Genomic DNA, 16,108 nt, shown 5'->3' with positions numbered 1-16,108 from the left:
TCTATGATGTGAGAATGGTATCTCAGTAAAGCTACTAAAAGAATCTTTTTATGACTTAAACACAGAGCTTTTGGGGGTGGGTGGTAGACACACATTTTTAAAAGTAAAATTTACTGTAGTTAAGGTTTTTATTGATTTTACTGTTTTAGTTATTCATACTTTCATTTGATCTAATAGTTGGTTCTTGCTTAAGAGTCTAGTTTAACGTTTTATAAAACTCCAGTACTTTGGCCACCTCATGCGAAGAGTTGACTCATTGGAAAAGACTGATGCTAGGAGGGATTGGGGGCAGGAGGAAAAGGGGACAACAGAGGATAAGATGGCTGGATGGCATCACCGACTCGATGGACGTGAGTTTGAGTGAACTCCGGGAGATGGTGATGGACAGGGAGGCCTGGCGTGCTGCAATTCATGGGGTTGCAAAGAGTCGGACACGACTGAGCGACTGAACTGAACTGAACTGAACTGAATACAACAGTAAGATGGGTGTGTGGCTCACACAATAGGCTGCTATAGAATAATTTGTTCCTTTACTGACAGACTTGCTTGTCTTTGTCTCTGAAGGGTTGTATACTATCCTGATGCACACATTTATCTATATGAACCTTTGTTTAGCCTTCCAGTTTTTGAAATTATTATTTCAACCATGTTTTATAAGGAACTAATCTGAATATTTATGTTCAGAATAGGATGTCAGTCCTGTTTTTATAACCAGATCCTCAGCACAGTTTATTAATTATATTTTCTTTTTGTATTCTCCTTGTAGTGCCTTAATACGCCCTGGTCGCTTTGACATGCAGGTTACAGTTCCAAGGCCAGATGTGAAAGGTCGAACAGAAATCTTGAAGTGGTACCTCAATAAAATAAAGTTTGATCAGTGTAAGTCTAATTCTGTGATACAAACATTATCTCTGTGAAATGGTAATATATCAATTTACCCTGTTTGTGGTCCTTACTCAGGATGTCTTAAAAGACAAATTTCTTTAAATGTTTTTTTTTCTCTCCTTTTATTTGTCCTTAAAGTCTATTTCTTAAGTAGTGTGTATCAGAGATTCTATAATTTAAAATCCTGATTTGAAAGAAAGTTTTCTTTGGAATATTGAGATAGATAATTGATGAATCTATGTATAAATGTTTCTCTAGGTGAATTTAAAATATAAAATAATAGAACAAGTACCTCTATATTATGAGCATAGTACCTCACGATGTAATCACTTTGGGGCCAAAAGAGGGGAAGCAAAAGTATAAAACAAAATACATGGAAATAGTATGGACCCACCTGAGTAGTAAAAGCAGCTATTAAACTGCAGTATTTTCAGAGATGCCAGAATCAGTTCATAAAATCAAACATGTTTCCTCTTGTAACGTGGACTTCTGTGTCCAGAGTTATTTCAAGATGAAACTGATAATGTGCTTTTTCAATTTGTGGTTGGGTGATAACTGAAAGTCTGTAAATCGTTATCTGACAACTTTACCTTTCTTTGTTTTTCACAAAATTATTTAAGTACAAGAACTTATGTTATTTGTCCCAGTGACAATTTTTATGGTCTGTTCAGTAGCAATTTTTCCTTTTTCCTCTTAGAATTTAGTAAAGTTTTTTTTAAATTATAGTTTATGATTGCTATTTTATTTTTTCTTTTGCAAAGTGAGTTCTTTATGCAGAGCTTTTTATTACTGCTTTTGAAATTTCAATGTTGTGTTCTGTCTGCATATAGCTGTTGATCCAGAAATCATAGCTCGAGGTACTGTTGGCTTTTCTGGAGCTGAGTTGGAGAATCTTGTGAACCAGGCTGCATTAAAGGCAGCTGTTGATGGAAAAGAAATGGTTACTATGAAGGAACTAGAGTTTTCCAAAGATAAAATCCTAATGGGTAGGTTTCTTTTCTTTTTTTCCTATGTTATGCTGTTCATTGTGTTAGAGAAAAAATTCTTAATTTTGAAAGAAAGGTTATAAAAACAAAAGGTATAGAAACATGCAAATATATACTCAAACATAGCACAAAGTTTGGCCTCTTACAGAACAAATACACCGTATATTATACTCTTTGAAGGTGCCCATGGTTTTCTTCTTATCTGATATTGCTGATTAAAGAATAGTTAACTTTTTACTATTTTTCAGTATTTAAGTTTTATTTTAAACCCTAAATGGCTTCAGGGGGCTTCCTTGGTGGGTCAGTGGTAAAGAAGCCACTTGCCAATACAGGAGACACAGGTTCAGTCCCTGATCTGGGAAGATCCCACATGCCATGGAGCAACTAAGCCCATGTGCCACAACTACTGAGCCTGTGCTCTAGAGCCCAGGAGCCACGACTACTGAGCCCACACGCCACAGCTACTGAAGCATAGAACCTGAGCTCTGCAACGAGAGAAGCCATTGCATTGAGAAACCTGTGCACCACAACCGGAGAGTAGTCCCTGCTCGCCACAACTAGAGAAAAGCCCACGCGGCAGAGAGACGCAGCACAGCCAAAAAGAAAGTAAAATAAAGATTATTTAAATTGGCTTCAAAACAGGTTGTTATGTTATTCCTGTTAGAAGTTTATTTTCTAGAAATAGTTTTTTCCTTTTGATATAAGAAGTAAAATTATAGTTCTTAGAATTTGGTTTTCAGTTGACAAATTATGGTTTACATGTGTTATAGAGTGGAGTCTACTCATTTTTTAAACTTTCACGATGTTTTAAAATATTAATGATATTAAATCATATTACTCTAAGAATGACTTTGAGGCATATGAATTTCATTCACTTAAATATTCTTTCCTAATGGAGTATTTTACTTAAGTAAATTTTTATTCTTAGGCCCTGAGCGTAGAAGTGTGGAAATTGATAACAAAAACAAAACGATCACAGCGTATCATGAATCTGGTCATGCTATTATTGCATATTACACTAAAGATGCAATGCCTATCAACAAAGCTACAATCATGCCTCGAGGGCCAACACTTGGACACGTGAGTACCTTTAGTTTTTCTTTTCTTTTGGATAATGCTCCCTAGTACCTTATGAAGGAAATTACTGATGAAAACATTTCAAAAGAAAATTCAGCTACTTCCTAAGTATGTTGATATGTTCTTCTTTAACTTCCTCAACTGTCTTGAATTCAGACATATGTGTGAAATTTATCTGCTAATAAAGGATATCTTTAATATTTCAGATAGTATATTTAAATTATGACATTTAATTCAGGAATGACAACAAAATATAATTCGTAAATGTGTAGTTGCTGTTTTCTCCCCAGAAGAAATTATGTATCATAATGACTGGTTCAGTTTTTCCAAGTTTTATCTCATTGAGCATACATTTCATTTTCATATCTTTCTAATTATAGACATTTTAAATATTTTTATTCAGTGAAGGACAGACAGCTGTATTGCACCATTAACTACTTATTTATAAAATGCACTTCTGCTTTCCTCATTTTATACATTTCTGGTTTGGTCATCAGTCACCATGACTGTCTCTATGAAATGTTGCTGAGTTTTCAGCATCATGGTATTAAGTAAGAGAGACAAATGATAATTCAGGTTATTAATATGTATTTCAAAACTGTGTGTGAATTTTCTTTTTGCTTTTCAATTGTCTAGGTGTCCCTGTTGCCTGAGAATGATCGGTGGAATGAAACTAGAGCTCAGCTGCTTGCCCAGATGGACGTCAGCATGGGAGGAAGAGTGGCAGAGGAGCTTATATTTGGAAGTGACCATATTACAACAGGTTACTGTAAATAATGACTTTAGTTCAAATTGTGTTCATTCATTTAAAGATTTTTTTTTAACTTGAGTTATATGTATATTTTAAAATTTTAGGTGCTTCCAGTGATTTTGATAATGCAACCAAAATAGCAAAGCGCATGGTCACCAAATTTGGAATGAGTGAAAAGGTAATAGCTAATTTTAACCCTCCCTCATGTGTCACATGATAATGTGAAGAGTGTAGTATCTCTTTCTGAGAGAGGGTTCTATTATAAATTGATAGATTTTCCTGTTTCATTCCAAATGGATTTGACAAAGCGTACTTTATAAATTAAATCTCATTTTCTGAGAAATGGCACACATTCTTTCTATTCCAGCTGCTCAGACAGTAACAGTTATTCATGAATTAACCAAATGATAATATAAATTATTTAGCTCTTTCTGTGAGCTTGCTTAATTTGCCCTTTCCACATACTCTATATATCTGCTTTATCACTGTGGCTCCGTGAAGCAATTCCAATATACTGTGACTGTGAGTTTCTGGACTAGAATAGCTGCTAAAGTTTTCCAAGAAGGTACTCAGAACCATGCATGCTAAGTTGCTTCAGTCACGTCTGAGTCTGTGCAACCCTATGGACTGTAGCTTACCAGGCTCCTCTGTCCATGGGATTCTCCGGGCAAGGATACTGGAGTGGATTACCATGCCCTCCTCCAGGGGATCTTCTCAACCCAGGATCGAACCCATGTCTCATATCTCCTGCATTGGCAGGCAGGTTCTTTACCACTAGCGCCAACCGGAAGCCCACTTAGAACCATACTTGGGTTTTAAAATTCTCTCTGTACATTTTAGTATTATAGTTTCCCTTGTGGCTCAGCTGGTAAAGAATCTGCATGCAATGCGGGAGACCTGGGTTAGATCCCTGGGTTGGGAGGATCCCCTGGAGAAGGGAAAGGCTACCCACTGCCGTATCCTGGTCTGGAGAATTCCATGGACTGTATAGTTCATGGGGTCCGCGAAGAGTTGGACACGACTGAGCGACTTTCACTTCACTTATTCTACTTTCAGAAGAAGAATGAATTTTTTTTTGCCCTCAAGGGCATTTTTGTATTGTAATTTTTCCTTGCTCCCGTGATACTTATTTTCTTATATATGGTATAGTCCTCCCTCTGTTACATACATTAGTTAGAGGTTTTTATGTTGAATTTCTTTCTTTTCATTGATTTTAGCTTGGAGTTATGACCTACAGTGATACAGGGAAACTGAGTCCAGAAACTCAATCTGCTATTGAACAGGAAATCAGAATCCTTTTGAGGGTAATAATCTTTTTTTTTTTTCTTTTAATGTTTGTTTATCTGTTTAGTCAAAATGTGCCTGAGTATTTGGGTGCATGCAAAATAGCTAAAGTTCCACAGTTCTTTAGAAATGTCGATATAGCTCATAAAGTTAATAGGGGCACCATTGCTACCGGAAGTACAGTAGGTACTCTTTCCACTAGATGGCAGGCTTACTTGGGTATTATGTGTTGTATTAGGCTCAAATGCAATCCCATGGACTGTAGCCTGCCAGTCTCCTCTGTCCATGGGATTCTCCAGGCATGAATAGTAGAGTGGGTTGCCATTCCTTTTTCCAGGGGATCTTCCCAACCCAGGGACTGAACCTGGTCTCCCGCATTGTAGGCAGATTTTTTATCATCTGAGCCACCAGGGAAGCCCCAGGTTCAAATGTACATGAGCCTAAAAGTGTGAAACCTGATAGTTTTACATGTTATAAAGTAAGGGGTTCATTCCAAGGAAGTTTTTAAACTTTCTGCTAATCCTTGATTATTAGCTATAATATTCCATAATATATTTCTAATAATTTATATATTTAATGTGGTTATTTCATTTGGACATTATGGTTATGTTCACAATGTCTAGTAATTGTATTATATTTATATACCTGTGTTTCTTGGTTTTGGTAAATTCATTTTTATGTTTTCTATCCATTTTTATAAGGGCAAAAATGATTAGTTATTCAAATGTTGACATTTGCACAGGCAAATGTGATACTGTCAAAAATGAACTGTTATTATTGCCATTATTCATAAACTGATAAACTTAATTCAGACTCTCTTTGAAAGGAGAATTGAAGCATTTAAGTGATAAGTTCAAGGTGGGTTGCAAAAAAAATAAGTATGAAAGTCAAAGGTCACCTCTAGTGATAGACTGTTACAGTTTTGCAAAGTGAATGTATTACCAAGTAAAAGAATGAAAATCTGTGTCTTTTCTGGCCATTCTAGATTGAGTAAATTGGTGAAATGTTAAGAGACAAAGTGAACAAACAAACTCCCTTTACTTTTAGCATGTATATTGAATAAAGAAATAGATTTCTGTGTTTATAGACCTTACTTAGAATGCAAATGAGTAGTGTATACTTTTACTTCTTCAGTAGCTTTTTGTGTAAGTGGACCTTGGTTATCTATAGGATAGATTAGGAGGTTAAAAATACAGCACTGGAAAGTATGAAAGTTATTGTCAGGGAACCAAGCTTTTAAATGCTTTTATGTTTTATAGATAGAAATCAGTAGATCTTATATATTTTTTAGAGTATGTAAAGGGTTTTTTTTTTTTTTCCCATTTATGGTTTTGCTTCTCAAGTTTCTGCCTTTTACATATCTGCTTTATATTTCAGGATTCATATGAGCGAGCAAAACATATCTTGAAGACTCATGCGAAAGAGCACAAGAATCTGGCAGAAGCTTTGTTGACCTACGAGACTTTGGATGCCAAAGAGATTCAAATTGTTCTTGAGGGGAAGAAGTTGGAAGTGAGATGATAGCTCTTGAATTGGATGTATTGTTGGTTTTATTGCAAGACCATAAGTAGCACTGAAGTAGTCTTATTTTGCAACTCTTTCTCCCATTCTTGACCTGGTATCATTCAGAGGTGTGAAACACTTTGTCACTCTGTTGTCACATTCATCTAATTTTGATTATTCTCATGATGAACACCTATTGCAAATAGCAAGTTTATTAAAGAAAATAAAGAGCTATCAGGATTGAAAACAGCTTGTTTGAGAAGTGTTAATTGGTTATTAAGTTGAAAATCAGTAATGATTTTATGGTTGGTTACAGTGTTAGATGTGAATAGAAAGTGTGCCTTTAGCTCTTGGGAGGTATTTTTACTTAGCAAAGTAAAAATTCATGAAGGATTGTCTTTGTTTCTAGATAGTACCATTTATCTTTGATAAAGAAATGATGCTGTTTGGCTATTAGTACATCGTAGTTCTACGTTCATTAGTGGAAACTTCATTAAGATGCACTTAATTATGATCTAGATTGATCGTATATAAAGTGTTTTTTTAAAAAAATAAGAGTAGAGAATTATGAACCTATGGATACAATCAGAATTTGAATGATTATAACTTTTAAAAAATCCAGCTTGCATTTTCGTGATTTCTTTTTAAAAAACATTACTATCACTCTGAAAATGAAGCTTATTTCAGAGCAACAGTATTTTGTTAAATAAACAAGTAACACACCTCAAATTCCGAATAATAATGTAATTATGCTTGGCAGTGAAACCAAAATAAAACCAAACACTCAGTCCCCTTCAGAGTGAACTTTTGAATTACTGTGTGTTAGAAATGGAAAGTTGTGTTTACTTTTCAGTCCGATTTTGTGAATATTAATGTGTTGTTACAGGATTTACAGATGACTTTAGCTCAGTAGAAAAATTATTTTAGAGCACATTGTATTGGTTTTACAACCAAATTATATTCTTGAAGTGATTTTATTAAAATTACCTATAGTTTTCTAGTAACTTTTAAATTGTTTATGGTCTTCATTGAGGTTGATGGAGGGAGCTTGCTGCATGATACTCTTGCCCTTTTGTTTGGGTAATTTAAAATTTTGATGTACTTTCAACCTTAGAGAAACATTATCAGAATAATACAATGATCTCCCTTATACTCTTGATTCAGATTCACCAACTGATTTCATTTGCCTCAGTTTCTTCTGGCCCTTCCTCCCTTTCTCCTCTTCTCCCTGCCCCCTGTCTGTTTATACGAATGTGTATACATGTCTTTTTGTGGACACGTTTTCATTTCCATAGGTGGACTTCCAGAAATTGCTGCCTGAGGTGCTGAGTTTCTGTTTGACTTCATAAGAACTTGATGAACTGTTTTAAAAGTAACTATTTAAGTATATAATTTTGTGTTCCAGCTACCAGTGTATGAAATGTTCCAGTTTATCCATATCTTGTACGTTTCTTACAGTCTTATCTTTTGACGGTCATTTAGTGGGTACGAAGTAGAGTCTCATCGTAGATTTAATTTACGTTGCCCTTGGACTGGTGATTTTGAGTATCTTCTGGTAGACCTTTTGTATGTCCTCTTGGAGAAATGTCCATTCAGATCTTCCCTCCCTGCTTTGGTTTGTTGTCTTCTGTGTTGTAAGAGATCACATATTCTGAAGACAGGTCCTTTATCACATGAATCTTGTGGTTTTTTTCTTTCCTGGCTGTGTGACATGCCTTATGGGAACTTCCCCATAAGTTCCCCAATCAGGGATTGAACCCAGGCCCTTGGCAGTGACAGCACAGATTCCTACCCACTGGACCACCAGGGAATTCCCTCCCTCCTCTTCTGAGTTCTATCTTAGCAGTTGCTCTAGGGATGACAATATGAATTTATCACTCTTAATTAGAGCCTACTTCAAAATAATACAGATTTAATTCTGTAAAAATACAGTAACATTGTTCTGATATATCTCCTTTTTTTCTCTTCTTTGTGCGGTGGTTGTCATGTTACATTTGTATGTCTTATAGCAACTTGACAGTACAGTGACATAACTACTGCTTTATATAATCTTAAATCCTCAGTCTTTATCTGGGGGAGTCTTTATTTGCCTTTTGTTTTTTTATGAATATTTTTGCTGGATATGGAGTACATGATTAATTAAGTTTGTTCTTTAAATACTTCGAACATGTCATCTTACAAACTCCTGACCTCCATTATTTTTGGTGAGAGGTCAGTGTCAATGATTATGTATGATTATGTTAATAGTAAATAGCTATTGCTGCTTTCAAGAAGTTCCCCTTAGCCTTGTCTTTTTAACAGTTTGATGGGTATTAAGTGTGTATCTCCTTGACGCTTTTCTACTTGGGATTTGTTGAGCTTCCTGGATCTTTGGATAAAATGTTTTTCATCAGATTTGAGAAGTCTGGGGCAATTATTTCTTCAAATATATTTATTTACCCTTTCTCTTCTCCTTCTGGGATTCTTTTTCACATGTGTTGATGTACTTGATGTTGATGTGGTTTCTGAGGCTTTGTTCGTTTTTTTCATTGCTTCTCTCTCTCCTTCAGATTGAATACTTTCTGTTGATTCTTCAGCTTTACTGATTCTTCTTTCAACTGAATTTTTCATTTTACATCTTATATTTTTCAGCTCTGAGTTTGTATTTGGTTCTTTGCTATATTTTGTATCTCTTTATTGAGATTCTTTATGCATTGCATCATTTTCATCATAGGTCTCATTAATTCTTTAAACATGACTTCCATTAGTTCTTTGAGCATGCTCATAATAGCTGCTTTTAAATCTTTGCTAACTCCAGCATCTGGAGATACTCAATTCCAGCTGAATACTTTTCTTCCTCACTAAGGGTACATTTTCTTCTTTCTTTGTAATCTTGTTGAATTTCAGATAATGTAGCAATTACTGATTCTGAAATTTTTCCCTAGAGGTTTGTTCTTATTTAGTAATTTGCCATCAGTAAATTTGTGAAATCTGTCTCCATGACAGTGTACAGCCATGAGTGTGTCTGCTCCTTTTTTTAAAAAATGTTAACTCTTGCTTCCTAACGGTTTCTGCTGTGACTGCATAGCTTAGTATTTAGCCAAAGGATTGGACAGAGGTTGTGTTCAAACCCCATCAGTCAGGCCTCCACTCTGCCAGTGGATCTGTGTGGGCTGGCAAGTACGTTCAGTGTTCAGCTCATTTGCAAGTCTTGTCTGGTCTTTGCTTTCTGGTGGGCTTTTTCCTCTCCCTTGTGCATGTGTGCAGGTTTGGGCAACTGTGAGTATGTGGATGGCCTCTGTTTCCGCTTTGCATGCCTGTAAACCCAGAGTATTTAGAAGTGCTTATAAAACGCAGATGGCTGTCTTCCCTCTCAGAACTTGCAGTGAAATCCCTCGCTACTCCGTTGTTTGCCCCACATGGGACTATAACCTCAGCGAACCCTGTTTGCTGACAACTTGAGCTCACCGTTTTATAGTGCGTCAAGTCAGGTGAGTCCTTTCTGGCAGTGGCAGCAGACCTTGTTCCCAGGATCTGCCATCACGCTGGTTGAACCACTGCCCGCAAAGGTCCAGGATGCGGCAGCACAGGAAGCCCACAGGCTCACAGGTTCTTTCCTGAACTGGTTGTCAGGAGTAAGCACTTCTTAGTTTGTTGTAGATATTCAGTTCATTTCCAGAGTGCTGAGATGGCTATTTTATTCAACAGTTTGTCCAGATTTATAGCTGCTTTTTTGAAATGATTCATCAGTCTCCTCCCCTCATCATGCTGAACATGAATTTTCCAACTTATTCTGAATCACATTCCACCCAAATTAACTTCATAAGGATAGATTTCAAGAGGACTCAAACTTTTCAAAGCTATCTGTTCAAAGCCACCACAGTGCCAGAGTTTTACGAGTAACCTATACCTACTTTTGATAATTGATATGTGTTTTATTTTTAGATATTCTTTGTATTTGTTCATACTCATTTCAAAAGTAAATACTGAGTTATTTCAATCTGCCTAGTTATAAACATTTTTTAATGTAAGTATGTAATATTTTAATAAAATATGTTGGAATGTAGACTTGATCTTTGGATTGAAAGAAACAACACTTAGTCATGGACATAAACTTTGGAGAGTTGATACGTTTGAACTGAGGTTTTTATTTCTATGCAAATTCTCCCTTGCCCCCTATTCTGTCACACTGATCCCTGTTCTTATAGGCAAGAATGTAATTCCCCTATACCCCCTCCTGTCTTTTAAAATAGAAACTTAATTTAGTTCTGTGTCAGTGCTTCATACAAGAATATAATGGGTGGCTAATCTGTTATGAGTTTGAGAATGCATTTCATGAAAAAAGGTTACAGAGCTGTCAAAGAGGGAGGGCTACAGAGAGAGAGAGGATGTAAAACCTAGTTTGGGGAGCTTGTTAGGAATCTAATTTTCTGCAGTTCTGGAAGCAGGTGTGTAACATGCCCAGGGAACCTGGAATCTAAAACTTGTAACTCTGGCTCAGGACGGGAGAAGAACTGCTAATGTATTGAGACTATTCTGCATTTTCTGCATTTGCTTTGACAAATTCCTTTTGAATGCTTACTTAGGACCAAATGTTGGTCTAGCGAGAAAGTGAGCCATATTGGGGGATCCACGTTAGATACTATACAAAAGGGCACTTAGAGGTGTGGACGGGCCCCAGAAAAGGATAATCTGAAATGGTGCTCTGGATTCCTTAAGAGCGAAGAAGAAAAGTCAACAGAGTGGATTACATACACTTAGGTCAATGGAGTTACAGGTGAGAAAGCTGTGGGCACAGAAATACCACTGAGAGTAATAGCTTAAAATAACTGCCAGATCCAGACTGCTCAAAACCATCTCACATAACTCTGCTACTCCCTGCAGTTTTGATCCTGGCGGGTCGGAAACCATAAACTGCCATCTAAAGGAGGAAGAATGGAATTAGGCAGGAAAGCTAAAGAGGACCATGCCTGCCTTCCACCCCTACTGCACGTGGGCATCCTGTAGTGTGGCTGAGCTGGTTAACCTTGACTTGGTGTTTTTATAGTTAGAGATTGGACATTCTTTTTAAGTACTTTGTGAGTGAAAGCAATTCTGGACTTATTATTTGAGAGTAAGGTTTTTCAACCTGGGTTGAGGAAAGAACCTCTGAAAATTTCAAAGGGTAGTAGGAGATGGTGTTGCCTTCTAATTATATTCCATGAGTCAAAAATAGTGATTACATACATTAACAGATTTTTGTTTGAAAACTCTTGGGTCATACAATTCATAAGATTTTTCAGGATCGGTAGATTCCATCATAATCATGTATGGGATACATGTGTGAAAAACTAACAAAGCTTCTGCTGTCTTTGTACTTTCTAAGTTTTTGTTGAAGTATAGTTAATTTACAATGTAAAATAATTTACAAAGTATAGTTAATTTATAATGTATTAGTTTCAAGTATACAGCAAAGTGATTCAGTTATATATATATATCTATATTCTTTTTCAGCTTCTTTTCCATTATAAGTTAATACAAGATACAGTATAATTCCCTGTGCTATACAGTAAGTCCTTATTTATTTTATATATAATAGTAGAAGATAAAATATGCAAGGTAGGATCGAGTGCCAGGTTAACAGTATCTTGTACATAGAAGGATCTGTTAAGTGGATAAAATGATAACTTCAAGACCTGTAGCATATGAAATTCCTTAAGGTATTATGGGTTGATTCACACAAGAGGTATTTCATCTTTGATCAACCAGTTTCCTCCTTTCACATGTTAAAGACCAGTTGTTAGTAAACTTGAGATGTTAGTAATGTCTGTATAGCTCTCCTAGAAATTCTGAACTAGGTGATGAAAGACGCAGAGGTTAGAGAAGATGGAGGAAGAAGACAAAATAGGATTGAAGAAGATGGTTGCTAAAGGATTTCAGGAAGAACAAGAGAGACTCTTTTTATATTATTAGGAAATGCATCATTGTTCAAAAAGAAACCTAAATCCACTATAATAAAAAATACGAAATAACTGAATGATTGTTAAGAAATCTGTGAGTCAAACTTTGCAAAGCCTGGTGCAGTGTTCCCTGGTGGGGAGAAAGCATAGCACCTGCCAGGTAGAAGCATGTTGTCAGTGTTAACAATGCGAGGCCAAAAGGTTCACAATTTTTAATTTTTAACTTTGGTGAAAGATAGTGTTTACTGTTACAGCACAAAGAAAGCTAACTTAAAAATTTAGCAAAACTTTGGCCTTCCCTGGTGGCTCAGATGGTAAAGAATTTGCCTGCAATGCAGGAGACCTGGGTTCAATCCCTGGGTTGGGAAGATCCCCTGGAGAAGGGAAAGGTCACACCCACTCCAGGATTTTTGCCTGGAGAATTCCATGGACAGAGCAGCCTGGTAAGCTACAGTCCATGGAGTTGCAACAACTGAGCGACTAACACTCACTTTCAATGTGATTTTTTTTTTTTCCTGTTTGGGAAGTTGACAGATGGGCAAGTGCTTACCTGTGCTGTGGTTTGGTTCCACTTTCTGTATACTTTTTCATCCTTGTTAGATTTTAATATTCTTAAGTTCATGCTGCTTCTTGGTGTCATAAAATCTCAAATCCTCATACATAATTTGAAGAAACAGTTGTTGGAGGAATACATAGAAAATTATCTCCTTTGGTTAGATTTTATTTAAAAAAATAGACCTTTTTAAAATAAACCTTTTTTAAGAAAAGTGATCTGTTACTATGCTTCTCAGTATCCTAAATCACAAAGTTCATTTATCCACCAAAGCTGTTGGTCACTGTTAGAACTGATTATACTGTTAACATTATATTTTGTAAATATATATTTTATAAAAATTTGTGATGCCAAGGTGATAGTTTAGCTTTGTGCTTAATTTGGGGGTATTTCTTTAAATGGATAATGCTGATTTGTTTTTTAAAAGTGGGTTAACATAAATTCTCACATAAATTTTTACCAGGACTTTCAAACTATATCCTATTTCTTATGCACCTAGTACCATCAGTATGAAGTCATCCACTTAATGGGTAAATTTGGTGAGCTGTAAGGCAGTGAGAATATCAAGATCCCAGTGGATTAAATTATCACAGAACTGAAGAGCAAATGTCTTGAGGCAAGATGATGAAATTGAACTGCTATCCATGTCAAGAGTAGAAAATTTCTGGTACCCGAACTAAAAAGCCTCTTGATGAAAGTGAAAGAGGAGAGTGAAAAAGTTGGCTTAAAGCTCAACATTCAGAAAACGAAGATCATGGCATCCAGTCCCATCACTTCATGGGAAATAGATGGGGAAACAGTGGAAACAGTGTCAGACTTTATTTTTCTGGGCTCCAAAATCACTGCAGATGGTGACTGCAGCCATGAAATTAAAAGACGCTTACTCCTTGGAAGGAAAGTTATGAACAACCTAGATAGCATATTCAAAAGCAGAGACATTACTTTGCCAACAAAGGTCCGTCTAGTCAAGGCTATGGTTTTTCCTGTGGTCATGTATGGATGTGAAAGTTGGACTGTGAAGAAGGCTGAGCGCCAAAGAATTGATGCTTTTGAACTGTGGTATTGGAGAAGACTCTTGAGAGTCCCTTGGACTGCAAGGAGATCCAACCAGTCCATTCTGAAGGAGATCAGCCCTGGGATTTCTTTGGAAGGAATGATGCTCAAGCTGAAACTCCAGTACTTTGGCCACCTCATGCGAAGAGCTGACTCATTGGAAAAGACTCTGATGCTGGGAGGGATTGGGGGCAGGAGGAGAAGGGGACGACAGAGGATGAGATGGCTGGATGGCATCACCAACTCGATGGACGTTAGTCTGAGTGACCTCCGGGAGTTGTTGATGGACAGGGAGGCCTGGCGTGCTGCGATTCATGGGGTCGCCAAGAGTCGGACACGACTGAGCGACTGATCTGATCTGATCTGATGGTTAATTTGTGAACCGATGGTATCCTTTGATCATAAAAAAAAAAAAAAAACAAGTAGTTCCTTAATTGTAAGCTAAGAATGTTTCATTAGTTATGTCTTTTCATTCCTTTTCTATATTTGGATTTATACTGAATTTTTTGGTCTCAAGTTTTATGTGGCCAAATGTACTGATATTTTCTAATTTCCATTTTTTTGGAAAGATCTTCTAAACATCATACCACTCATCCATATTTTCTTCTAAAATATTTAATGGTTTTTATTAAAAAGACTAAACATGTACTAACCTGGAGTTTATTTTGGTGATACCTTGAGATGTGTAGTTACTTCTTATCAATAATTGATTTTTCCCAAACCATTTATTAATAATCCATATCATTTCTCATTGATTTGTGTAGTTTTTGTTATATTAATAAGTTCTCAACTCTATATTGTTTTCCAGTAATGTGCTTATTCACCATCAGGGTATTATTTGAATCTTAGATAGGCTTAGTAGGAGTCTTAGTTGTGGGTATTCTAGGCAACAGCTTTCTAGAGGGCATCTGTTTCCATAGAAATTGGGAATGGGAAATCTTAGGTTTCCATTGCTTGGGGATCCAGACAGCATTTGACCAAGGAGATAGAGAAGTTTAGAGATGACCTAATGACTCCTTGAGTATCTTGGTCCATACAAAAACACTAGAGTAAACCAAATCTTGACAACCTACCTGAAGTCCTGGTGTGTAGTTCTGATCTCCTTGCAGCTTGGTAGTGGCTTTGACCCTCATTCCAGGCTGCTTCAGGAAGTGTCAGGAGTCTTTTTCAGATACCACTATAGTTTTTACTGGTCTCATAGGTCACCCTGGAGAATACTGTGAAGGCAGAAGACAAAAGATAATTTTTTGGTTGGGCTATTGTAGGAAGCAAATGCTTGGTGATCAAGAATTGATACCAGTCACATACACCAAAACCATTTGGTGTGGCTAAGCTGGATAGCCCTGAGAAATATTTTTTTGTTTTCATTTTTGTTCATTGCTCTTTAATCAGTGAAAACACTATTCTGGAACATCACTTCAACAGGGACCCAGCCTCTTTTCAGAGTTCTTTGGTGCATTCCAGCAGCAATTTCTGCTGAAGGTCTGAACACTTGGCTTCTGAGTCACTAATCCCAAAAACTTGTTGTCAATTCAGTCTACAAAGAACAAAATGGCATTAAATGGCCTCTGAAGAATAAGTACGTAAATTAATTTGTTTTGCTGTAAAATAAGGCTGCCATACATTCAGATTTTGCTGGTGCATCTTGTGCAATGGAGGTATCTGTTCCTTTTGAATTTGGTTAATCAAAAGTTTTAAAGTCATTAAGTTCAAATCATTAATAAATGGAACAGGAACTTGGTGAGTTTTGGGTTAGCCTGTTTTCTATTAACTTGTGAGCCTGCTTCTGCTTCACCCACAATACTGGGTTTAGTCCAATTGTAACTACTGGATCAATAACTACATTAAAAGAAGTTTCGGTATATTCACCTGTTTATGGCAGTATGCATTCAACCTGTTTTGCTTTATTTCTAAGAAATGGAATAAAGATGGAAACACACAAGTTGCAGACAGATGGAAACGAGAAAAGATTTAAAGTTTGGGAAATGTTAAAGAGGATGGAACAAGTATAGAGCATAAGATGCCTCATAAAAATGGAGTTGATAATATTCTGCAAGGCCATTATGATGATTACACACACTTCGGAGTGGGAAATAGA

At 36.4% G+C, this 16,108-nt stretch overlaps 1 protein-coding gene across 1 annotated transcript in view; it reads left to right on the top strand.

Moving 5' to 3' along the window:
- YME1L1 (YME1 like 1 ATPase) overlaps nucleotides 1-6,735 on the top strand; it is a 29,583-nt gene extending 22,848 nt beyond the window's left edge. The window contains exons 13-19 of the mRNA XM_061435807.1: nucleotides 767-879; nucleotides 1,716-1,871; nucleotides 2,800-2,951; nucleotides 3,585-3,711; nucleotides 3,804-3,877; nucleotides 4,917-5,003; nucleotides 6,361-6,735. Coding sequence (XP_061291791.1) covers nucleotides 767-879; nucleotides 1,716-1,871; nucleotides 2,800-2,951; nucleotides 3,585-3,711; nucleotides 3,804-3,877; nucleotides 4,917-5,003; nucleotides 6,361-6,504 — 853 coding nt within the window. The 3' untranslated portion in view covers nucleotides 6,505-6,735. The remainder of the gene's footprint in view (nucleotides 1-766; nucleotides 880-1,715; nucleotides 1,872-2,799; nucleotides 2,952-3,584; nucleotides 3,712-3,803; nucleotides 3,878-4,916; nucleotides 5,004-6,360) is intronic.
- The last annotated feature ends 9,373 nt before the right edge of the window (nucleotides 6,736-16,108 follow it).

This window comes from Bos javanicus, chromosome 13 (assembly GCF_032452875.1).
Source record: "Bos javanicus breed banteng chromosome 13, ARS-OSU_banteng_1.0, whole genome shotgun sequence".
NCBI classification, from domain to species: Eukaryota; Metazoa; Chordata; class Mammalia; order Artiodactyla; family Bovidae; genus Bos; species Bos javanicus.
Note: the sequence above shows the minus strand (reverse complement) of the source record. Positions and strands in the feature narration are given on the sequence as shown.